Here is a 24,890-nt window from a genome sequence, read left to right as displayed (position 1 = left end):
AGCCGGCCTTGAAGAGGAGCACCGCGATGTGTCCTACGTAGAAGTAGGTGAAGCGCCTGGTCTCGTACGTCACGTAGGAGCCGAACGAGCGGCCCACCACGCAGTGCCAGGTGGGGCCGTACTTGCGGTCGAACTCGGTCTTGATGAGCGCGGCCACGTCGCGAAGGACCTTGTGCTTCTCGATGGCGGTCAGGGCCACGTTGACCGCCTCGACCTGCATCGCCTCGGGGATGTCCGTGGCCTTGATCACAACCTTCCTGGACGGCGGTTGAGGTTTCGATGGGACGGTCACCGGCTGTGACATCATCATGGTCGGGCCGAGTGATGAGAGACCGCGGTGAAAGGATGGGTCGTGCAGGCTGCCGGAAGAAGCGCTGGAAGAGGGGACCGAGGGACAGCCTCTGAAGGAAATTTTAGGAGCGGCAGTCGTCCCTGGCCGTCTCCAGTGCGCAGCCTGGCCAGGAAATTTTTTTCCGCTTCTTTGCCTTCGTCGTTTCGGTCGTGCTTCTTGACCGTACGAAAAGGAAGTTGAAGCATGAATGAATATTATAGGTATTATTAAAAACTATTCGTAGAAAAAAATGCTCGGCTTTTTCTAGGTGAGGAGTTTAAACTTACATAATAATACCGGTTGGGTAAGGACCCAATTAAATGCTTGGAAGAGGAAAGGTATATATTTATTGTGTTGACCACGTTTACGTCACAGAGCTTCTTTTAAATAATTATTCTATTGACCTAATGATTATTTGGCAAACACCGCCGGCTGAAGTAGCCAGTCCGCCAAGGCAAGTTGTTTCTTTACTATGCAAAGAATTTTAAATCCTGTGCCCAGAGTGCCGTCCCACGATCCTACAAGCACTCCACTAAAGCGACGTCTGCCGGGGCGTTTCGATAAAAAAATGCCGCATCTGGCACTAGTTTGCCCTTCATTAACTTTACGTAACGTAAACTAACATAACATAACCTATGTAACAGAAACAAATCATTTAAAACAATGGAACCTACCTAAGCCATGAAAATTAGATTTGATACTTAGATGTGAAACAATAAAGAAGGCTGAAGCCTGGCTCGAACAACTGCCCTCAGTAGCAGGAAGCTAAGGCGGAATCTCTGCACCACAATGGCATACGCTGTGATCTGGTCCAGCCCAGTCTTTAAATTCCAATATAATCGGACAGAACTCTGGTGATGGCTACACAACTGAGCCGGAGTGCCATCAGATCGCACTGAAGACAATGCATGCCCATTAATTGCTCGTCAGGTCCGCTTGACCATGAATACATCAGTGCTGAATACGAATCATTTTAAAGCAAAGCTTTCTAGCTCTGCCTGCCAACGGTTCTTTCGTGGCGTGCAGGATAACAAACTTCCAACGCGCCGGAGGCGGTGGTGGAGGAAGGAAAGGGGGCGGAGGGGGGGGGGGGGGGAGCGGAGGATTTCACTCACGGAGCACACTAGAGATGGCGCGGCGAATTTACCCACTGTTCCGCGCGCGGAAGTGTCGGGGGTACGGATTTGTCGTCTGCTTTAGAGACGGTTGTTTTGGGCCTGTTTTGGCGCAGCTTCGCACGCATTGCGCGGTGCCTTCGGACGGCTTGATAAACGTGTTCGACAGCACCTCCAGGGAAACCCGCACCCGACGCAATTGAGTGGTCGTATGGCAAACATACGTTAGGAATTGAGTTGCAGGGCGGGAGAACAAAATGTAAAGACCACATACAGACTGTGGTCTTTATGTGATCACTAAAGAAACTACTGGCCACTAGAGAAACGCTACCTTTTGCGCACTGCTTGCCACGAATAGGACGCCGGTTTCTAAATTGGTGATTATCAATTCGGTTGTGTTTTAAGCGGTATCACAAAAGGTGAAAGGAGCAACTCATTCTGGTAAATAGCGATTATAAAAATTCCCTCAGCTTTCTCGCAATTCTCAAACTTACTAAAGTGACTAGGTTAAATAGGTATAAATGGGAATCACTAAGCTCACATGCCGAATTGTTTCGGTGTCCGTGCTAGTATCACGCGGTGGTGTATACCCAAGCTAGCACACCAGAATGGCTAGATTCCGCTGTCTCACTCTTCGAAAGACGCTTCTCTCTGTTTTTTTTTCTCCCGACTCACGGCCGTGCTACAGCGGCTACAGCGTCCGCTGCTCTAGCCCGGCAGTGGCCGACGCTGCTGCTACGTTCGAGATGCCACCCCCGCGAATTCCAGGTAACGGCAGGCAGATTCTCTGGTTTCCCTCTTTGTAGAGCCACGTGTGTAAATTAAAGTGACGTCGCATGGGCAATTCCTGTGGGTGTCGTTTAAAGCGTTGCTTTCCAACCCCGTTCACAGCGTAGAGGGGATTCAATTTTTTTAACGCAGTGTCTGGAGTGCTATTGGATGGTTCTCTAGCTCAGCGCTGTAGGCAAGGCTAGAGTGCCATCTGACGACATTTGAATATTTAGAACTTAGCTAGCGCCCCCCAAGCGTCTGTCGTTGTGGTGTAGCCTTGTAGGGACTCAGTCCCAGCTTCTAAATGACAATGCTGGTGGTTCGAGACCGGGTCTTACCTCGATTTGTTTTTCAGTTTTAAATTGACCTATAATTTTCTTGCCTTATGTTAGTTTTTGGTGTTTTAATGGAGTGCTTTGTGTTTGCTAAGTCATGTTATGTTAGTACGTTAGGTAGACCGACGTAGTGGCAAACACGGTATTTTTTAAGAAGCTCCGGTGGACTTCGATGTGGTAGAGTGCTTGTAGTAACATCGGATGGCGCTCTAGACACAGCTTAATGGGTACGGCTATCCCCGTTAAGGCGTAAAGGGGTATGCTGCCGTCATTTTCAAGTACCACAAGATAAGGGGATTGACAGAAATCTTTGACTTCTTTAACCAATACCACCACTCCTCACACAACTGTCGCTCAATCTTCATTGCGCACAATTAAGGCGCAATATTTGGTACCACTAAGCAATGTACAAATTCATTAAAGTATTCAGCTATTTATGACAGCGACCATCATAATTGACGAATTGACGAAGGGGATTGACAGAAATCTTTGACTTCTTTAACCAATACCACCACTCCTCACACAACTGTCGCTCAATCTTCATTGCGCACAATTAAGGCGCAATATTTGGTACCACTAAGCAATGTACAAATTCATTAAAGTATTCAGCTATTTATGACAGCGACCATCATAATTGACGAATATTATGAGTGACTCTAAAGAAGTGGTGGAGTAAGCACCTGCGTCACTTTTGAACCTCGTGAATCCGTAATGTGTAGAGTCTGGGATCGAAGTTTACTTCTCTTCGTGCCGCACTTGACGTTGGCTAGGCGTGAGTGAATCAGACCTGAAGAGCCTCTGAGAAAATTTAATTAATCAGCTGCTTACGGCAGCTATCAAGGCCATTGGCCAATTTTGCGTTTACGTGCGTACTACTAACAAACTAACTCAGCAGCAAGTGTTTCTAACTTCCTGAAGTATCTCTAATTGTATTGGAGTACGTAATTATCCATGCGGGTATCGAAAAAGGGTAGTAATGACCATTATACTCTCCACTTAAGTTAGTCGTACAGTAACAGCTCACCTTCAATGATCTATATAAAAGAGAATATTAAGGAATCATAATTTTCTGGGCCTAACTGATGGCCTAACGGCGTGGCGAAAGTCACAAGTGAATGTCTGAAAAACAGATCCCAGAGTACATACTCATCATCCTGGTGACCCACAGTGGGACCCATAATGGCGAACCCAGCCGAGTTTCTTGCAGCATTCGTGGTACTCAGAGGAGTGGCATGCCCAGTGTTTAAAAAACTGCTGTCGTTGCTGACTCATGATGTGTACGTGCGCAATAGTGGGACAAAATTTTCTGGGCGGCGGTTTTTGTTCAAAACGCTCTGCAGACAGGCAAAGCTTGTAGGCGAAAGCACAGGATCGAGTCCTGGCGAATTCACACAGCGGTGTCTTGTACACGCTTAAATGTCAGGGCTGCCGTTTATCGTACATCGATGAGACTGGGAGACAACGTGGAAGACGTATGAAGTAGTATGGCACATAGGTTTCAACGCCTACAAGCGGAATGGCTCTAAGAGCGGGCACAGTTTGTAAAGCTGGCGCATGTCTCATCATAAAACAGCAGCAGGCGAACAACGGTAGTGACGGAAAAATTGATCCAGGTGGGATAAGCGCTACAGTAACAAGGACAAGTGAGTACACGGGACCCGTGAGTTCCGTGTACTCACTTGTCCTTGTTACTGTAGCGCTTATCCCACCTGGAACATGTACCAACACGCCCAGCTCGCAGTTCTTCGGAAAAATTGAGATAAGTTTTATTCGCTACAGAAACAACCACAATAATTATTGCCGCAATCGTGATGATGTTAATGTTAAGTAGCAATTAAAAGTGTTTTTTTTTTGTTTCTAGGAACGTTTATTCCGCCACGGGGAATATATATGGGGGTATGACGAAAGGTGATTAGATGAACCTGAAAATGTTCGCTGAAAGGAGTGAACGATGATGGCGCCAATGTATCCATGCGGCGTATGCAGAGGCGTCGTCTACGCGGAGGCCCGTCGCCGCAAGGTGTCGCAGTCTCGTCGGCCTCAAGGCGAGGCAGGACCACAGCAAGTGGTAAAGGTTGGCGATCGCGCCGGTGCGCATCGAACCATTTGGTTACTCACAATGCGAGCCATTGCGTGGGCCCAATTTCTTATGTATTGTTTTGTATTTGTCCATGAAAGCCATTGTTTTAAAAAGTCAACACCATTCAACCTGAATTTTTTGAAGACGACTTGCACGAGCTGCTGTGCGGGGTGAAACCACGAAATTCAGCAGCGGGGATGTGTGCACTAGATTTAGCTTTCCTAGTTGCGAATGCTGCGTTACGAGCAGTGCGCATTCTAGCGACAGTTATAACAAGCATGAATTAAAGGTAATTTCTTAACGCGTGCCAAGACATGAGACAACAGCTGCGACAAGCGGACGACGTCAGTGAAGTTACGTCAAGTTACCATGGCAAGTTACGTCAAACTCTTATAGATACTGCGAATTCCGAACGGGTACTACTACTGCCACATTGCAGAATTTGTGGTTCTCAGAGCCTACGCGCTGTGCTAAATTCAGATATGTCAACTCAGACTAGCCTTTACAGAGGATTCCGTGGTTAGTCTGTGGTTTTGCGCGCAACGGCGCTCTTAAACAAGTAAGTGCTGGCTGCCAAAGCATTCAACACACGCATTGGTCCTGTCCATGAGCTACTCATTGGACATGCCACTTTTTTCTGGAACTCTCTTAATCACCGTGTCCTTTTGCCTGGGGGGCTACACTATTCCGCCTGCAAATATCCGTGGGATGCCGTGGCCCCAACTGGTACAGCAACTTTTGCGTTGGTTGGACAGCTGCCTTCCGGGCTGCCAGCCAGTAATACACCTTCTTATCTTAGCCCAAACTTAACCGCCCCCGCCGCATAAACCAAACATGAATAATACAGGAGTGAATTGTTAAGGAAGCTGTGCTTCTCTCTGCTTGTTAAAGCCATCTGTTTCCGTCAACTCCCGCTCACAAACATCTCGCCATCGTATGCAACAATTAGAGGCCCGTTTTCAAGAGATTTTATGGTGAAAGGCGGAAATATGAGTGATCCTTGTCTTCGCGAGCATGCAGGCACGTCTATGCCACCTAACAGCCTACTCAGGAAAGTGTGCACGTTTAACAGTGTTATGCTAAACAGCGTGCCACGTTGGTTCTGTGGCCAAGTGCCGGTGTGTCGGAGGATTGCTTTCCAAGAATTCTGAACACTAAGCATAGGCTGGGAAGGGTCCACGAAGATACAGCACACACCTTCCGAATGTCTCTCCTCTAAACGCCTCCTCCTCATACATCGACCCTCATACACTGGAACCCTCTATTACTACCTAGAAAGCGGTCTAGCCCGAGCAGTTTAGAGACGTGGGCCTGCTCTCCTCACCCCACGCGGCCTCTCCTGCCTTCTCCAGTTTCGGTTTGAACTGCTCGTTTTGAAGATGTCGCTTGTGCAATGAAAGCTATCTCTCTCTCTCTCTCTCCAAATGAATATCGACAAGTGACGGGACAATCTGCGCAAGCTAACGGGACTCGTAGGGTAAAGTGACGGTCGCGTGTTTGACAAAACTGGACGGTTAGACGTACCCGACGTTCTCCTCTTATCCCCGTCGTATTAGAAGAACGGATCGAATAAACGTGGTGGGGGGCTAAACCGACGCAAAGTATAGAAAACAATCCATAATTTTGACAACGATGCGTACATCTCGGATTTGAAAAGAAAAATGTCGGTCGTTTTTAAGAAAAACTTAAAATCAGTAGGGCTTGAACCTAGGTCATTAACATGTGAGCCCAGGACTCTATCCCTAGCCTTCTCTGATTGTGCATGAAAGATTTTTAAACAGTTGCTCAAGATAATGGGAATAGTGTTCCAAAGTGATCCAGTAGATTGCGCTAGTGGGGTTGCATCTAGACGACCGAGTTGTCAATCACGTGGAAGGGCCAACGCAATAGGGCTCTCTAAAGTATTTGTACACCTCGACTGTGACGCAAAGGCGCCGAGACAGCGGTCCCAACTCTTCAATCACGCCGACAGTCTATTTTTGTGTGCAGAGGAGATGTTAGGTCGATCTCTTCTGCATTCAAAGTATCATTTTTATATGAATAAACACAACTGCCCTGTTTAAAGGGAGATAGATCCACTTGTGAGACCATGCTTGGGGCCCACACGGCCTTGGCGTTGCGGGATAAATCTTCCACCGTTCCGCAATGCGCCAACCCGGTTATGCAATAAACCTGGTTCTATTTTTATTGAGCAAGCATTGTGATACTGGTGAACACGTGCACATTGTGACGGAAAAAAGGAAAAAAAAAAGTTTATTGCCTCACAAGATGAAAAAAGGTGGATGCCCATCGGCTGCTTGTCTCTGGGCGACCGTCAGCAACTCTGACGAAGGCCACCTGGCTTAAATGGTGGTGATGGCGGGCAGGAGCATCATCAGTTGAGAAGCGTGCTATAGCAAGTAATTTGTTTCGGCGTACCCACAACATTTCTAACTGATTACTATCATGGGCGCAATAGCATACAGAGCGGTGTGAATATTTTATGGTTCAGTAATATCTGTAGGCTGGATCAAGCAAGTTTAGTACGACCCGTGGGTGGTAAATAAAGGCACATATATTTTGCAAAGAATAAACAACACGAGTTGAGCGCCGGTATATTCCGAAATAACATTTTTATAGCACTTTATTATTAAGGAATTCATTTATCAGTCAAAACTACTTTCGGAAGCAAGACAACAATTTGGTAGCCACACAGACTCATTGCTGGAGAAGGTTAAGAATGGTGCGCATACCTACGAAGTTTTGTAATAACCACACGTTTTTTCTCCTACGAAGGACATTAGTGGTGAAGGGGAATTCGCTAAGAACTTTACCGTTGCATATAAATTAAATAGAAGCGACTAAACCTCTTAAGATTAGGTGAACTTCGCATTGGGCAGGTACTGATTGCAGTGCTGGGCTTCACGCTGGCGCTCTCAAAATATACTGAACGAAATAATCTCGTACTGCGCATAATATAAGGTCGGGCGTAGATAATAAACTTGCACAACTATTTGCAAGATTATGTAATGAGGATAACAATTATAACACATAAATGCACAAGTAAAAATACTGGCGAATAAGCGGCCACTTAAAACAATGGTAATATGTGCATAATATGACGGCGATGCGTTCCTGGAACACCCGGCCACAGTCGTCTCCGCCATCCAAATTGAAGCTCTTATCTGAAAAAAATATCAAGAAAAAGTAACCAATCATACGATACCATATAGCAGTTTATAGTCACGTTTATATGGTTTCAGCAAAGTTTTGGTTTGTTCGCAGTGAATACACTTATGACGATGACGCTACCCTCTATAAAGTGGCCGGATAGTATGTTCTGCCGGATTTGGTTTTCTTAAAGCAAAAGCCTAATGTGCTCCATGAGGAGTTAAACGAGACGTTATGAGCAGCGGATGGCTGCAGAATTTCACGTGCCTTAACAACAGAAACAGAAAAAACTTAGTAGTGGCTTTGCTCTGCTATGCCAGGATATACGTAGCGTGAGCTAAGGTTCAGCAATCCATTCCAATTCAGTCCAGTACAGTCCAGTCCAGTTCAATCCAATTCAGTCTAATCCAGCCCAGTACAGTCCAGTCCTGTCCAGTCACTGCTCCTCGCGCATGCTGAGCACGGCTATTCACGAGCCACACGAAACGGCTATCAAACGGCTCCGGTGCCGCGTCAGACTTGGCTACTGCGCAATTGAGCCGCATACCAGGGCACGTGCCGGCGCGAGTGCCTCTGCCGCGGCTATGACGCAACACAATCCAACACAATCCACTTTAATCCAATCCAATCCAATCCAATTCAATCCAGTGTCCCTAGCGCTTGCGCAGAAGGGCCTTCACGGCACACGCGAAACTGCTCAACCTCGGCCAGTGTAGCATACGCTACAAAATGTTGCACCCCTCTTTATAAAAACGACCGTGGCTAAACTCGAAGCTTTCCCGGGATGGATACTTTGATTGGCCAATCCTACACTGCGAGTATGTGGTACTCTGGAGGTACGCACCACTTTTCTAAAATACCCACAGCAACTATCGGGTGTGAACTGCGTAGGCCTAACGTTTGGTTCTGGGGTGCAAGGCGCGGACCCGCACCTGCTGCTTGGCGTTCGCTTCGACTGTGTCGAAATGGAGCAATCTGATAGACGCCGGCTCTACAACGCGAGGGAGCCAAGTTCGATTCCGGCAACAGGGAGCGATTTTAAAGTGCAGAGCACTTTGGCCGCTCGCGTCATAGCCGTATCTCGCTCGCTAGACCAAAGTAAACCTACACACGACGTTCGGTTGTCGCGGCGTAACCCAGAGGCTTTGAAAGCCAAACAGTTTATATAGTCATAGGCGTTCGAAACTCGTGAACCGCTGGCGCTTGTCAAACCTCTCCTCATTGTTTGGCGCAAAGAAAAAGTGTAGGTACATTTGAGGCAAAATATACGTAAATAACGGGCAGCGCCCGCGTTAACTTAGTTAGCAACGGTCGTTGGATTGGTTTCTACGATAGTAAGCGAAAAAAAAAAAAAAAAAAAAACGGGCAGTGCAACGCCGGCACGTGCGGGTAGAAAAGCAATCACAAAAAGAACAGGATTCCGGCTGGCCAAGTTGCAGGCAGGGGGCGGGCGAGCACTGCGAAGGCGGGAAATTTGAATTGCATGAGGTAGTAGCAGTAAGCGGATAAGGGCGGTACAGCACATTATGACGGATCACTGCTCTGCACAAGTACCGACAGCTTTCAGATTGAGTGGAACGGCGTTGTTTTTTTAATAAAGTGTTCAATTGTTGTCGCACCACCTTGTATCAAGTGACCCGTTGAGAAGCCAGTCTCGGTCAGCAGTGCAGCGTTCTCCCTTACCTTCGGAATGATATGGCTGGGCGGTGGCCTCACTCCGACTGGCTCATATCACTGTCCTTCTTGGCTCCCGCGCTGCCCCGACGGGTTTTGGCCCGCGGGTGCATTGACGCCTTGCGGCCTTTCACGGGCTTTGGCTTCTCCCAAAAGTCCGATACTTCTGGCATGGGGTACTCTCTGCGCACGATGGGGTTCGTCGAAAAGCGAGAACAGTCCGTGTAAATAGGGCGTAGTTTTAAATAGGACTGAAGTATGTAGTATCGGCGTCAAAAGAAAGGTGAACACGAAAATATGAACCGGAACGCACAAATAGCACGACTTCTTTGCATGCAAGCCAAAATTACAGCTGGCTTAGTTACAAAAACAAAGTTTGGAAAAGTGGATTTCCAAATATAGCAATAGCGTGCAATATATGAACTCTGCGAACCGTATTTTTTCGAATTTTGAATGTTCTGGTTCATATTTTTGCTTTAGCGTTTCTTTCACGCCGACAGTACTCACAATTTGTTCATTGCGTTTTGTTTGAACAAAAGAGCCACACGAGTATGCAGGCACGCAATGAATATATGACGCTGCTGATGGGTTGCCTAGACAAACGGTACTTAACTTATGGTTGCCTCAGTAAACGTTGTGGCACATGACATGAAACATTTAATGTGCGGACCGCGACCGCTGCTGAGGATCGCTATGCTACATCGGAAACACCGAACTATTCAAACCACTGAGAACGCATTCCATGGTAATGGCGGCAATTCCTCACACGTGTATACGCGTTTGCCTTCGTCACATAGTAAACAAACTATGACACGACCATTGTCGCCTCTGTCTTCAATGTGATTGAATGATTGCAGGGTTTAACGCGCCGACGTAACGCAGGCGATGAGGCGCGCCGTAGTGGAGGGCTCCGGATTATTTTTGGCCATCTGGGGATCTTTAACGTGCGCCGAAATCTACTGCACACGGGCATGTTCGCTTTTCGCCTCCATCAGAAAAGCGGCCGCCGTGGCCGGGAATCGAACCCGCGTCCTCGTGCTCAGCAGAACAACGCCTTAGGCACTGAGCCACCGCGGCGGGTCTTTCTTCAATGTGAAAGAGGCTCCCGCACGGGAGCTGAAACGTCTAGTCTTTTAATGAATTTGTATGGAATGTACGAGTATTATATGAATCTTTATTGGGATATTAGCCCCTGGGATATCAGCCCCTGGCTGCTAAAATAAAGTCCAAGTAACGAACGTGCTTTGGTTACTTGAAAAATGATCATTTTCCTGAATTCAGAGGACAGATTCAAGTAGTGATTGCTCATAACTTAGGGGTCCTCAAAACTGAGTGCTAGGCCCTTTGCGTTTTTTTCTCCACATCTTTGACTTCCCCCGTAACATTATACCAACAATTCGTTTACAGGTAGACGATTCTGCGCGATAAAGAAAATTTTTTTTCACGACCACTTGGCATTTTAAGAACAATTTTCAAGTTGTTGCTCCTATGCAGAAACTGGGCAATTAAAAGTAGGTTAGCAGTATCGTTACGATTGCATTTACAAACAGTACATTTTCATCCGTTTACAAGTACACATTCAACAAGTATTCGCTTTATAGAGTAAAATCAAAGTTATATTTACGTCTAAAATGTCTTAATCAGAACTTATCAAATATATTACGAAAAGAAATAAAATAGGCAGCACTCGTTGCACGTATAAAGTTCTTAAAGGCGGGAAAAAGTTAACATGTAAGTCGGCAATCCACCCAATCCTAGAATATGCATCGCCCGTTTGAACACTGCATGGGTTATGCGACACACGGTGAATTAAATACGTTTAAAGACTTGTTTTCTTTATCTGCCGCCGCTTTGATTCTGAATGCTCCCTCTTTCTGCCTCTGAACATTTTTGGGGGGACTAACACCGCTAGCCGAACGTCGCAATAGCGAATCGTTGAAGTTCCTTTATCGAGTTATTAGGGGCGAAGAACCTTAGGGGCCCGGGTTGTCGGCGTCTCCTGTCGTGGTATCATGTTGTCACGGTAAACCGAGTTGTCAAACAAAACAAGGTATAAAGGATAAAACCGGCTCGAAATAAACTAGCAAGATCTAACCTTCCGGCCCTGATGGTGTCAATTGACGCCATCACATGAAAGTTGGTCTAACGCACAGAGAACGAAACCAAAACTGGTAGTTTTTTGGGGAATTGTCCTTCGATGATGCCTATTGCGATAGATATCGCTGTTCTTTCTTGTTAGTGGAGCTACACGCTACAAAAAAGAAAAAAAAATCGCCGGTGAAGTCGAAGTTCTGTCACCGAGGCTGAAAAAAATCGCGGCATCAGTTTTAATCCCAAGCTTGTGAATTTTTAAATATGTGAACTACGAAGCACACTTTTTATTTGTAGGTTCATGGACAACGCTTAGGAAAATGTGCAAAAGCGACGTCTTTGCTGAAGTAATTATTAAATTAACATATGTCCTAATTAATTGCTTCATTAAGAAATCGGTTAATACTTTTACTTGCAGCTCTATTTTTGGTTTGTGTGCTTATGGGACCCTAAAATTTAGGAAAACACAGAAAACACTGTTTTGCTTGAAATACAAAAATCAGGGCTGAAATGGTAAACTAATTCATTCAAAATACACGAATACCCAGGATTTAATTGCAATAATAACAAGCATTTGTTAAATTCCGACTCAAAAGAGATTTAAAACGCCAGGTTTTCTCCTCTAAAGCATACGTAACTTGTTGCGGCGTGTGACACGAAGGCAACGTACGGCCACTTAGTCATTTATTTGCATAAATCCGGTCCGACGCAAGAGAGACTGCCACTGCCCCGCTAAGCGCGTGCCGTGTGGCAAGAGAGGCTTAAAATCTTTGGATACACTTATACACTGCATGCTTCGCTCCACCTCAGGTTTCGTTTCAGTGGATATCAAACGAAATCTTTTTCAACCCGTTATTTCCCCTTTTAGAATCACTACGTAAGTTTTGCTCAATCCTCCACTAGGCGTCGCTGTCGCCCGCTGAACGTTATTTCTTATTTTGACCACACTGACATATTCAAGTATAGTTTGTTTCCAGATAAAATGGAAAAATTAGATGTTCTCTCTGGACAGACCCGCTCTTCGTGATGAATCTTTCTATGATGTTGAAAGCTGCAAGAATGCTCCGTATATTACACCGTTTGAAATACGATTTGTCTCGCCTGTAGGCGTATTGTTTGACCCACTCCTACAAAAGCCGTTAACAGGTTCAGTACTTAAAAATAAATTCTCTGCCCAACCCCGAAAAGGATCTGCAATTGTAAAAGAAAATTGTGGTTGATTCCTCTGTCAAACGAATCGGTAAAACACGAAAGTGAAATGTGCTGCGAAATCTGCAGCTCAGCATGATTTGCGGGTCGGCGGCTTTCTTCTGGATGCGCTTGGCGAGCGATGTCCTGCTGGCGGGTCGCTTCGGCAGAGGTGTACTGGGGTCATTTCCGTGACGGTTAGGACGTCAATGAAATCTTCGGGTATCCCGGCGTAGAACACGTTCGTGTTAAAATATAAACCCGAAAACGAACAATCCTAAGTAAAACGTACTCTCTGGTTCTGAAGGTTGCTTCCCCCAAGAACACCCTTCGTTACACTGGCGTCACTTCCGTGACGGGTATGACGTCATTCAAATGTTTGTGTACCCCGGAATGAAGCACTTTCGTGTTACAAGTGTAAACTCGGTAATAGTAAAATGTTTTATTGGTTGTCCATTTTTTTAAAACGAGAAAAAAAATCTGGCGGTGACTTCTGTCTTCACAGTACTTTTTAAGCTTTAACGTGGTTTTTCAAAGAGGAAAGCAGGACGTTAAGTATTCCCTGAACGCAAATTGGCGCTATTTTGCGCCTCTTTCTAGACTATACGGACAGATTTCGTGTAAGTTGAAGCTAACTTCCAAGTATAACCATCATTGACAAGTCCAGAATATATTAATTTTGAGTCGCATTCGCTGAAAAAAAGAATGTGGAACGTTATAAAACCTACTTTATTTTGTCTATCCGCTACCAATAAATTTATTTTCACACGACGACCGTAATATGTTTCTGCTCACTGCAAATCGGAGTATTTCAAAAGTACACTTGTATGATTGTAGCATTAGAGCGAGAATGACCTCCAGAACTGGTAATTTGATACTCACATGCTGCCGAACTTTTTGTGAATCACCTTGAAGGAGACTCCGAGTGCCAAGGAGAGGATTCCAGTGAAGAAGTAGGCGATGGCGATAAACGGGTTCCGGGATCCCATCCACGAGGCGTTCGATAATATAAAACGCTTGGTTCCTTCGAAAATGGCGACTGGGTATCCTGTCATCCCCGCAGGTAGCAGAGGCACGCCTTCAGTTCAGGAAAAGCAATGAACGTACATATATGTACAGGTAGGAGCAAAAGTTTACGGACCGGCGTGAAAATTGGCAATTTTAGGTTATTTCTCTTCGGATAGCAGCAAACAAACTCTGGTATGAATGTAAGGCGCAGTTGAATTATTAAAGTATTGCAAAAATACCGCACATAACACCCCTGGCTGCCGCACGGGAGAGAAATAATCCAACATTGCTGCTTCCGTGGTCTGTAAACTTTGCTTTAGGCGGCATATTTCTGTGGGTACATAGCGCATTAATATCTCTTTCGCCACATTCAATCCAGGAACAGGAGTCTTTTTCACCCCCTTTTTCTTATTTCAAGGGATCGTGTAGACGAAATACTACTTTGATGAAGAGTATGAGAGAACAGAACCAGCCTTCAATAACTAACTTACCTCCATTTCATCCCCGAAAGACGGTTTTTAATAAAAAAAGGCAAGACGTATTGAAAAAAATTCACGCATCTCCACGAAGTAAATCAGGACCAGGACTGGGGTTCTTTCTTAACCGTAAATCACCCACGGCATTGTCCACTCGCGCATGTAACTGAGTGACAACGCGTGTGTACAGTATATACAATTCCAATTTAATCTAATCCAATACAAATCCAATCCAATCCAATTCATTTCAATCCAGTCCAATGCAATGCTCCTCCCTCATGCGCAACATTGTGTACACGGACGGACGCCAAGCCCCGGACAGAGCAAGGTCCTAAGGTGCTTCGCCGCTAAAAAGATTACGCTGCAGTAATGTAATAAGAGAAAGAATGACGCCGTATGAACGAGCATAATTAGCAGTTCTCTCTGAGTTAATTGAAAGTTCGCGTGCAGGTGACTGGACCAAAAGGAACTGGATGCTTAATTATAAGCTCCCAATCATGATTCTAACCACAGCTTCGGGAGACAGCCAACAATCCTACAAACATTGTTCAATGTTGTCAAAGACAAATCGCCCGAAAGTATATGAGGTTACGTTGGGTTAGGTTAGGTTAGGCTCGTTATTAATTGTATTATTTCTTTGATACTTAAAGTAACACTCGTTGGAATCGTTGTTGTCGCGACAAACTAGTCTTTTTAATAAACCGAGCTTGTATTTTGTCTTGATGGCCCCTTTAACTTCCTCTGCAACACCAATACTGCAGATGATTATTCTTGAGTCTTTCCCACCCTTACATAAACCCTGATCTTTTTTTACGACGTCAAAGTAAAAACGAATGGACTCACGTGAGGTGGAGGTCCCTGTGTTATCGTAATCACCAAAAATTACGCACTGAAGATGTTAATTTATTGGTTTTGCGCTATGGTAAAAAATCGATGACGAGGACATGTAAAACAGTTTTGCTTCCTGCCAGGCACACGTCTTACTAGGGACACTGATAATATGAAAAGTGAAAAACTGAAAACTGAAAAGTGAAAAAGCGAAAACGCAATAGCAATGTGAAAAGCATTGCCTATGGCCGCACTTTACTAGATACCTACACGAAATTGAGAAGTTTTCTGGACTGCTGGAAGCAATGACAACGAAAGATTCAAACGGTCACTGAACCTTTCTGAAGGGTGAGGTTGTTGGGCGTCACGAACTCCTAACCAGAGCCTAAACTTTCACAAAAAAGAAATCTGTCTTCTGTAACGGCAACCATTCTGACCTTTATACCATTGTGTATTCGGATCGTGACAGCGCCGTTTATTAGCTTTGTGTACGTGACCAGTCCAGCCTTTCGATGGTAACTCTGATTTGTGACCCAGGTCTTCACTGCAGTAACACCCTATCTGCGGCGAAGCACGCTTTGAAGGCAAACTTCATTTTTCTTGAAGGGCAGGAGCAATTTTTCTCTGAATAATCCTGGGAATGTTGCGAAATGAAGACAAATAATGCGAGATAAAGAAGGCTAAAATGAGGGGAGCCTCCCGCTTGTGCTCTGGTGGCTTGCCTTATTGAAAACGTATTGAGTCAACGCAATAAATTCTTTCGGCCACTACGCAAACACTTAAAACTACGATGTCAGTGTGGAAAAAAAAAATGTAATATAGAAAAGGCTGTGAAGATTACTATAATCCCAAATACAGTTAAACCTGGATGTAACGAACCTCTATGTAACAAATTCCTGGATATAACGAAGTTTTTCATTTCCCCATTTCGGCTCCATTCAAGCCCATGTGCTGACGTCTATGTAATGAAGGAGTTGCGATGGTTAACCTACGCTGATGAGTAAGTGTTTATTGCCGTTTTTTTCTGGAAAATCGGCTGGAGAAATGCGCTACTTCAGCAAATTTCGCCTGCCCCGCAATTTGCCGTGCGTTTCCACATGGGGGTGCGGTGTCGGTTAGGTGCTTGGCCTGCCTCTCCGCGTGTAGTTGTTCGTCGGTGATGAGTTCTGCGGCCAGAAAAGGAAAACTTTTGTCTTTCCAAGGCAAGCTCGATATTCTAAAGGCCGTCTCCGCTGGCGAGAAAGAGGGTCACCGCCCGGTACAGTGTCCCATCTAGCATGTCCTCAACAATCTTGAGTGTAAAAAAGAGCATCACGTTCGCAAAAAGGCGCCCTTTTACCATAAGATTGGTGTTTGAAACTTCTTACGGCACTGAAAAGTAGCAAAACGCAAAAGTGATGCTTAAGTTACGTTTGCGAATACAGGGACCGTGTAGTAGTAGCAGGCCCAAATAACGCAGTTTTTTCGGTGTGAAAGATATCCTTGAACAAGGGTGATTCTAGCAACGCTGATGTCTAGCAAATTGGTTTTGTTTCTGCTTCATTTACGCCAACTTTAACTCGACACCTGCATCTAACAAAACCCTGAATGCAACAAAAAAATGCGAAATTTTGTCAACTTCGTTATGTCCAGGTTTAACTGCACCAAATTTGGGCGAAGCGCGAACTGCAGTCTTCTCGGTCAGGGCGCGTGTCTGCTGCGTCTCAGATAGCGATCACGTGATCAGCGAACGCGCGGCGGCGCACGTTACTCGGCTGTTATCTCGCACCGCATCGCCACCGCTGGCCAGCGTGTTGTTGCGAATCGCGTTTGAACCGCGTTTCAATTTCTCAAATCGCACGGACATTGTTTCACTGGATAGAGCTAAATTCGCCCCTAGGACGTTCGTTCATGCATTTTTGTACGGCGGCTTCTATGAACGGTGAGCGAACGCTTCTCGGAAATATTCGATATAACCAAGCGACTCCGATTTGTTTCTACGTGTAGCCATTTTGTGGTGTGGCTCGCATTTTAATGCGAAGCTTTCTATACCACAACGTGGTGATGTTGCCCCAAACGCACGGTCCGAAAAACAAGCTTTCTCTGACGATGTTGTTGATCGTGCGGGAAGTTAAAGAAAGTTGAAACGAACGCGAAGCTTCGACCAGAGGAAGCTTTGCGTTCGTCTCAACTATCTTCAAAATCCAAAGTCATCGTTCAAAATCCAAATCGTTACACCCCAAACGCACTGAAGGAATGCCAACTTACACAATGGTTTTGCACAATGGCTCGTAAAGCGCCTCAAGAAGAAAAAACTGCTTCCCGTTTTCGGAATTGAAGCTTGGTTCCCCGCGCTATGAAGCCGACGTCTAGGTTATGGTGCTATTCCTACACGCTTGAAGCAATTTAAATTTTGTGCTTTGAATTTGGCTCATGTTGCATAGGAAAAAAGCTCCTGGTTTTACCCAAGTTTGCTTAAGAACAGGATTTGACTTTTTTAATTCTGGCATCTATCACGCAAGCACCAAATCAGAGCAAGCGATTTTGGTTTCAATTGATCCAATAGGAAATAAAATGAAGCAATGAACAGATGAATGAACAAAGGAGGAGATGATGTGAATGTTGATGTTAGAAATCAAATATTAAATCGTATAGGAAAATCGAAGCGTGTAGCGAACAACATAGGATCTTGACTGGCGCAGAGAAGGTCACACTTAGGAATAGAATAAATGAATCAATGAGTCAAAATGTACTCATCAGTCCCGTATGCTACACCAGTTCGAGTTGGTAAAGGCAGTCAACAAAAACCACGAAAGGAAAAGTGAATGTGTCCGGGATGATATTATTGAGGGTTTTGTAAACATTAGGTGCACCAGTGACGCTGTCATGCGTGTTTTCGGTACTGGAAAGGCAAACTTGAAAGAAGTTTTCAAAGGTTGAAGCTGTGAGCGAATGAGTGAATCCTCAAAGCAATGCCAATTTGTTGATTCAATCATCCAAAAGTGGCATCTTCCTTAACGGTCGTGTTCGGAAAGACAGATTGAAAACATGCGACGCAAGAAAGGATACTGTAGTGGATCTCGAGTTGGTATTCTCCCTTGGGCAGGACGTTCGTGAAATCGCCCGTGCTCTCGACCCGTCCATACAGCTTGCGTAGCCAGGGGAGCGCCGCCGTTCGCATCCACACGATGAACGCCTCGTTCAGGAGCCCGTTCGGGAGCAAGGTCACTGGCTCAGGCCAGTTCCGAGGCTTGGCCAATGCAGAGACGTTGTCATCTGCATGTGCCCATAGAAGATGGAGCAGAGCTTTCTCTTTTTGCATTTTCCTACTTCGCGACTATGTTCAGGAAGAGGCACTTGAGACGTTTCAGTATTACAGGTACGTGATTTTTGGATATGCTCATATTATGAAATACTCATCGGAATATTCATAGATGCGCGCGCGCGCATCTATGAATATTCACACACACGCACGCGCACGCACGCACACACACACGCACACACACGCACACACACACACATACGCGCACGCACGCACGCACGCACGCACGCGCGCCCACACACACACACACACACACACACACACACACGCACACACGCACGCACGCACGCACGCACGCGCGCGCGCGCACACACACACACACACACACACACACGCACACACGCACACACACACACACACACACACACACACACACACACACACACACACACACACACACACATGTGTGTGCTCTCTCGCTCGCTCACTCCCTCACTCACACGATCACTCACACGCTCATCACTGACTGACTGGACTGGACTGGACTGACTGACTGAATAAATGTCTGGACTGACTGGACTGGACTGGACTGGACTCACTGAGTCACTGACTCATTGACTCACGAGTCAGTTGGGGATACGTAAATTTCAAAGGAGTGAGTGAGTGACCTTATTCCCTCACTCACTCACTCACTCACTCACTCACTCACTCACTCACTCACTCACTCACTCACTCACTCACTCACTCACTCACTCACTCACTCACTCACTCACTCACTCACTCACTCACTCACTCACTCACTCACTCACTCACTCACTCACTCACTCACTCACTCCCTCACTCCTTTTCACTTTGCGTATCACCAACACCGTGACAGGGTGCGGCAGGAAGTAAGGCGGATAGATGAGATGAAGAGGTTTGCGGGGAGAAATTGGTCGCAGTTGGCACAGGACTGGGATAGTTGTAGATCTATGGGAGAGGCCTTTGCCCTGCAGTGGGCGTAGACAGCTGATGATGATGCTGAATCTGGCATACGTCACGTTCATACGGCCTCTCTTGGAATATGCAAGAGTTGTGTGGTTTCTTCCCACCACGTCTAACATTACAACTCTGGAGAGGGTTCAATGCAAAGCAGTGAACTTTATCTACAACAGATATGTGTGCACTGACTCGCCAAATGAACTATTACGTCGGGCAGGGCTACCCACCCTTCGAAGTCGCGCACAGTTTCATCGACTGTAGTTTCTTTGTCAGGTAATCCAGAAATCATTGGGAATAAACCCTGATTCTTCCTTTGCCTTCTGCGACGCTAGGCCGACAAGGCAACGCCATTCTTGGAAATTAGAAGGGTATTTATTTGATAACAACACTTATACCTATTCTTTTTTCCAGGCGGCATTCGGGAAGGGAATGCATTAGGCCCTGTTATCATTTAACAGCCTCTCATTGATAAATTTCTGCAGCTTGCTGAAAAAAATGTGCGAGGTTGTGTATTTTGCTGGATGGGCTTCGTACTTACATTGTACGTAATTGGTGTGCGTCATTACAGTATGAAAGGGTAAAGTACTTTGAAATCTATCTAACGTGATGCTTGTATGAATTTTGATATCTGTATTGTTTGATTACGCATACTTGTTTTATTACGGAATATTGTGATTATGCCTACTCTGAATGTGCACTGTAGTACTGCGATAATCTTGGTGCTTTGCGGGCGCACCTTTGCCTGCGCATTGTTTCTGTAACATTGAATGCATATGCTCACTTTTGCAATACTGACCCTTGGAGCTTCACAGTATTGTGTTAGAAAAAAAGCACCGAGAAGGGAGAATCTCAGGAGTTTCCTCCGAGGAAACGAACGAAGAGACATGTCGTTTTTCTGCGGGACGACATGCCATGCTGTTCTAGTTCACTAATTTTATATCCGTCGCTGTATCGCATGATGAGCACGCGCCAGCACCTGGCACTTTTGGTATTGGTTTTTCCGTTACTGTGGACCGCGAACGCCAACAGCAGCTTTGGGGGAGCACGCGTTCGCATTGGCGCTCACAATTGCACACCCTCCCCTAAGTATCCATCGTGTCATCCCTCGAGTATTGGGTCAGTGAAGTCAAGCCACTTCTGCATGCTAGCACGGAGTAAAGAACACGTTAAATGCGTGATAGAACGTTTTCACCCAATGCTACACACGCGAAAATTGTGAACCAGAGATTTAACGACTCCTTCACGGTGTGTATAATTGTTTCTATGCGTTTTAGGTTGGCAAAACGTGGCCAGCGCCCCGAAAAATCCTTTCGAGGACTCAGCCGATCTAAATATTGGGTATATTAGGTTTTCCTGTGCATCAAAGGCTGGGAATCAAAAAGCGAAGGATTTCCAACCTGTTGTTTCCAGCTATGTAGGCACAAGCGATAACCAGCTTAGAAGTGTACGTGTGAGGATCTGTAAAAATAAAATTTGTGAGCGACGGAAAAATTCAAGCGAAATCAAAAGCGTCGCAGTGGCGCAATTAAGGAGAGAGATAGAGAGCGACAGTGAGAGAGAGAGAGAAAATAAACTCAGAAAAAAAATTCACGGATCTCCACGAAGTTAATCATGACGAGTGGGCGAAGCACTGGGGATCGTTCTTATCGTAAACCATCTGTGAAAGTGCTTACTGCTGTTAAAACAATTTCCAATCCAATCCAATTCAATACAATTCAATTTGTTTCTATCCACTCCACTCCACTCCACTCCATTCCAATCCCTTTCAGTTCATTCCAATCCAATCCAATCCAATCCAATCCAATCCAATCCAATCCAATTCAAATCCAATTCAAATGCGATCCAAATCCAATTCATTCCAATCTAATCTAATGCTCCTCGCGTGTGCGCCGCATCGCGTCTCGAGGAGTACTCTCTCCCCCCCTCTGTCTCTAACCTTTTGTGAACCTTTTGTTCACAGATGCTTCGATGTGCACGGTGCTGTGCCGTGAGCACGGACGCCGGACACCGGACAAGCCTCGGCCTTAAGGTGCTTCGCCCCTAAAAAAATAATTTGGTGAGTGGGGTCCTCACTTCAGGACCCCATTCGCCAGTGCCAGTTGCGAAGCCAGTTGCGACGGGCCTTTCAACCAACCGAAGCTGGTCTTCCGGACTGGAACTGGACAGCACGCTCTCCCACTGCTCATAAGACGGACCAAGTATTCTAACTTGCGGCTTATCTGACAACCCCCGCCATAATGTAGAACGTGCCAGGTTCTCTACAAAGCTGGAACAGAGCGGAGTACTGGGTCGGATGTATTGGGCGCACTTTTGTCAAATGGAGAAACGCATTCGTCTGAAGCAGCCTACGTAATCTCTCCTGGGATTTAGTTAGCCATTCGTGGGCCGGAGGGTAAACCCTGCGCTCGAGCCTGTAATGCTGTGTGATCTCGAGGTGGGTGAGTAGTGGGCTCGGAGCCTCTGCCCTTTTTGATGCCCGATGGGTTAGCTCTCAGGCAGTATTATGGGCGGTGTTGTCGCCCTGGAGAATCGAATGGGCTGGAGTCTAGAGTATTTTGACAATTAGGTGGCTAAACATGTCTCACACGGCGTGCTAACAGAGGTCCACTCTGCGGGGTCGCAAACTGTTAGTCACTCCCGTTCCTGGAGGATGCCATTGTTTGCTAAACATTATTCGAAGAGATTGCCAAAACATCACCTTTCAGATGTGACTACCTTTCAAAGGAAATGCTATCCAACGTAGAGAATATTTTTTTGTCCGGGCTGTGGGCGGAGTATACGTTGTCGCTAGAGTGAACTTGATGAATCGCCGCTCGTGCTAGTGAGCACTCTGCACCGACGCTGACAATAGGGATGGTAATCAAGCCCTTCGGTTGCCTTTACTTTCGCCTTTAGGATGCGATATTTGCAGCTCGTTTTTATTGTCTTACTGTGATACATTTGCTCTGGATATCACTGCTTGAGAATATTTTCTCGTTTTTCTGTATAAGTGTTTTGTTCACTGCTGCTCTTTCCGAATCAAGGATAGGCATGCAGGTGAAAGAATAAGATGTCAGCGCTTACACCTCAGGCTCGCGAACTTCCGGGAACTGTCGGACGGCCAAGTGATGTTACCGGTGTCTACTGGCACGTTGATAAATGATGCAGGGCTAGTCATGTACCTGAGCAGAAAGGTGTCTGCAAAGAACGGGACAAGGGTGCGCTCAAATCATCACCATGATGATTATGATCATCATCATCATATTTGTAATCATCTTAATCACCATCAGCCTATCTACGCCTACTGCAGGGCAAAGGTATCTCCCATTAATGTCCAAATATCACGCTCATGGCGCTAACTGCGACCAATTTACCCCCGAAAACTTCTTGATCTCACCTGCCCATCTAACATTCTACCGCCCCCCACCACGCTTGCCTTCTCTAGGGACCCACTCTGTTACCCTTCGATTCCCGGCCGCGGCGGCCGCTTTTCTGATGGAGGCGAAAATCAAAAACGCCCGTGTGTACCGAGATTTCAGCGCACGTTAAAGATACCCAGGTGGTCAAAATTATTCCGGAGCCCTCCACTACGGCGCGCCTCATAGCCTGCTTTGTCTCGGTGCGTTAAACCATACAATCAATCAATCAATCAATCAATCAATCAATCAATCAATCAATCAATCAATCAATCAATCAATCAATCAATCAATCAATCAATCAATCAATCAATCAATCAATCAATCAACCACTCTGTTACCCTTATTGACGAACGACTATCTTACCTTCGCATTACATGCCCTGCCCACACCCATTTCTTCTTCTTAATTGCTACTAATACGTACTTAACACGCGTTTTTTCCCTGACTCTCTCCGCTCTCTTCTTGCCCCTTAATATTACACCTATCATCTGGTGAGTACCAGTAAGATGCACCTGTCATACACATTCTCCTTCAGGGACAATGGTAGGCTTCCTGCCATTCATTATCTGAGAATGCCTACCGAATGCACTCCACGCTATTATTCTGCTGAATGTCTCTGCCTCTGGCGAAATAGCAATGCGGTAATCATTCTATGCCTAACTTAACATTCGTAGCTTAAGAGCTATGTGTGAGGGCGATTTTATTTGGCTGCTCTCATTCCTTAAGTTAAAAGCAGATCGGACGGCTTTGTGATTTTCGCGATGTGGAGCCTATAGTTCGCTTTTGTTTGCCGGAAAGGAAAAAAATAATAAATTGACACCGAACGTCGGCATTGACGCATGCACTTGGCCTTGTACATCTAACAGAAGCAGAGCTGTCAGTAATTTACAACTAGATTGGTATTGCGCAATAAAAACATAAACGGAAAAGACACTCGATAAACAAATCACCTTCAAAAGAAGGGACCTGGGTTCCATTCCTGCAACGGGAAGTGTTTTTTTCTTTCATTTCAACCACGATTATGATCATGAACAGTGAAAGTCGGCTTTCCTGCAGTGAGTTTTCGAAGCGACATACGCCATCAGGGAAACGTAGAAAACTTTGCTATAATAATGTTAGTGATAATAAATCGTGAACGCGCGAACGTTATTATTAGCAGCCCTTGAATTAAAACATTACTAGAGCCATTCTCGAATACGTGACATCATACAAGTAGCTTGGTGCTCAGCAATGGTTTAGCATGACACACACACCCACGCACGCACGCACGCACGCACGCACGCACACACACACACACACACACACACACACACAAACACGCACGCACACACGCACGCGCACAATCACACAAGCACGCACGCATGCACGCACGCACACTATAATTATGTCTGCAGCAGCGCAAACCGTTCCTTAGGGTATATTCGCCCTAATTTCTCTCATGCCCCATCCGCCCTTAGGTTTACACATTATCGAACACTAATTCGCCCTAGAGTATGCCTGGGAACCTGCACAAGAAAAACCCAACTTCTCTTCTAGAAACTACAAAAACAGTTCAGCTCGATTTATACTTTCCGACTGCTCCCGTACCTCCAGTGTTTCACTTATGAAAAATGACCTGGTTCTACAAAGTTTACACAATCGTCGAAAAATTTGAAGACTTTCTCTGTTTCACAAGATCTTTTTGCTAATGAAAGTTTGACATCCACCTCAATGCAGCCATACTGCTACAAAAGAAAGCTATACAGCTTCCACAAAAACTTCGCAGTTGAAGAAAAATTGGTCCTGGTCTAGGATTCGAACCCGGCACCACGGCGTAACCGCAGCAGTCGGTCTACTAACTGAGCGCTGGTCCCGGGTTTGAATCCAGCACCAATACGAATTTTTTTTTTTTAAACTGCTTAGTTTCTGATGAAGCTCTGTATAGCTTTCCTTTGTAGCCGTGCGGCTGCATTCAGGTGGATGTCAAACTTTACACGCAGAAACTTACTCGACCTTCGGGATTCCCCCTTAATCTCGTCGATTAAAATCTTTTTCCATAACCCATCAATGAGACGCGACCTTTTCTCACCGCCCACGTACATCTATCTCATCCCGCATCGACCATGAGTTCATGGTTGCCGTTCCATCTGGCCGCACAAACGTATTCTACCATTCATTTCTCCCCAAAAGGTATGAGCACTGCAACCACCTTCCCAATTACATTGTGTCCATTGAGGATCCTGC

At 45.8% G+C, this 24,890-nt stretch overlaps 1 protein-coding gene and 1 pseudogene across 1 annotated transcript in view; both read right to left on the bottom strand.

Moving 5' to 3' along the window:
• The window catches only part of LOC144142971 (dynein light chain 2, cytoplasmic pseudogene), a 312-nt pseudogene extending 2 nt beyond the window's left edge, over positions 1-310 (bottom strand).
• A 9,184-nt stretch (positions 311-9,494) lies between these two features.
• Positions 9,495-24,890, bottom strand: part of LOC144142970 (cell cycle control protein 50A-like) — a 29,466-nt gene continuing 14,070 nt past the window's right edge. The window contains exons 5-8 of the mRNA XM_077674798.1: positions 22,384-22,446; positions 18,096-18,302; positions 13,618-13,783; positions 9,495-9,639 (exon numbers count right to left, since the gene is read on the bottom strand). Of these exons, the coding sequence (XP_077530924.1) occupies positions 9,495-9,639; positions 13,618-13,783; positions 18,096-18,302; positions 22,384-22,446 (581 nt within the window). The remainder of the gene's footprint in view (positions 9,640-13,617; positions 13,784-18,095; positions 18,303-22,383; positions 22,447-24,890) is intronic.

Source organism: Haemaphysalis longicornis, unplaced genomic scaffold, assembly GCF_048455015.1.
Source record: "Haemaphysalis longicornis isolate Haplotype H1 unplaced genomic scaffold, Haemaphysalis longicornis Haplotype H1 scaffold_6, whole genome shotgun sequence".
Classification (NCBI taxonomy): Eukaryota; Metazoa; Arthropoda; class Arachnida; order Ixodida; family Ixodidae; genus Haemaphysalis; species Haemaphysalis longicornis.
This window is presented reverse-complemented; position numbering and strand designations above follow the sequence as displayed.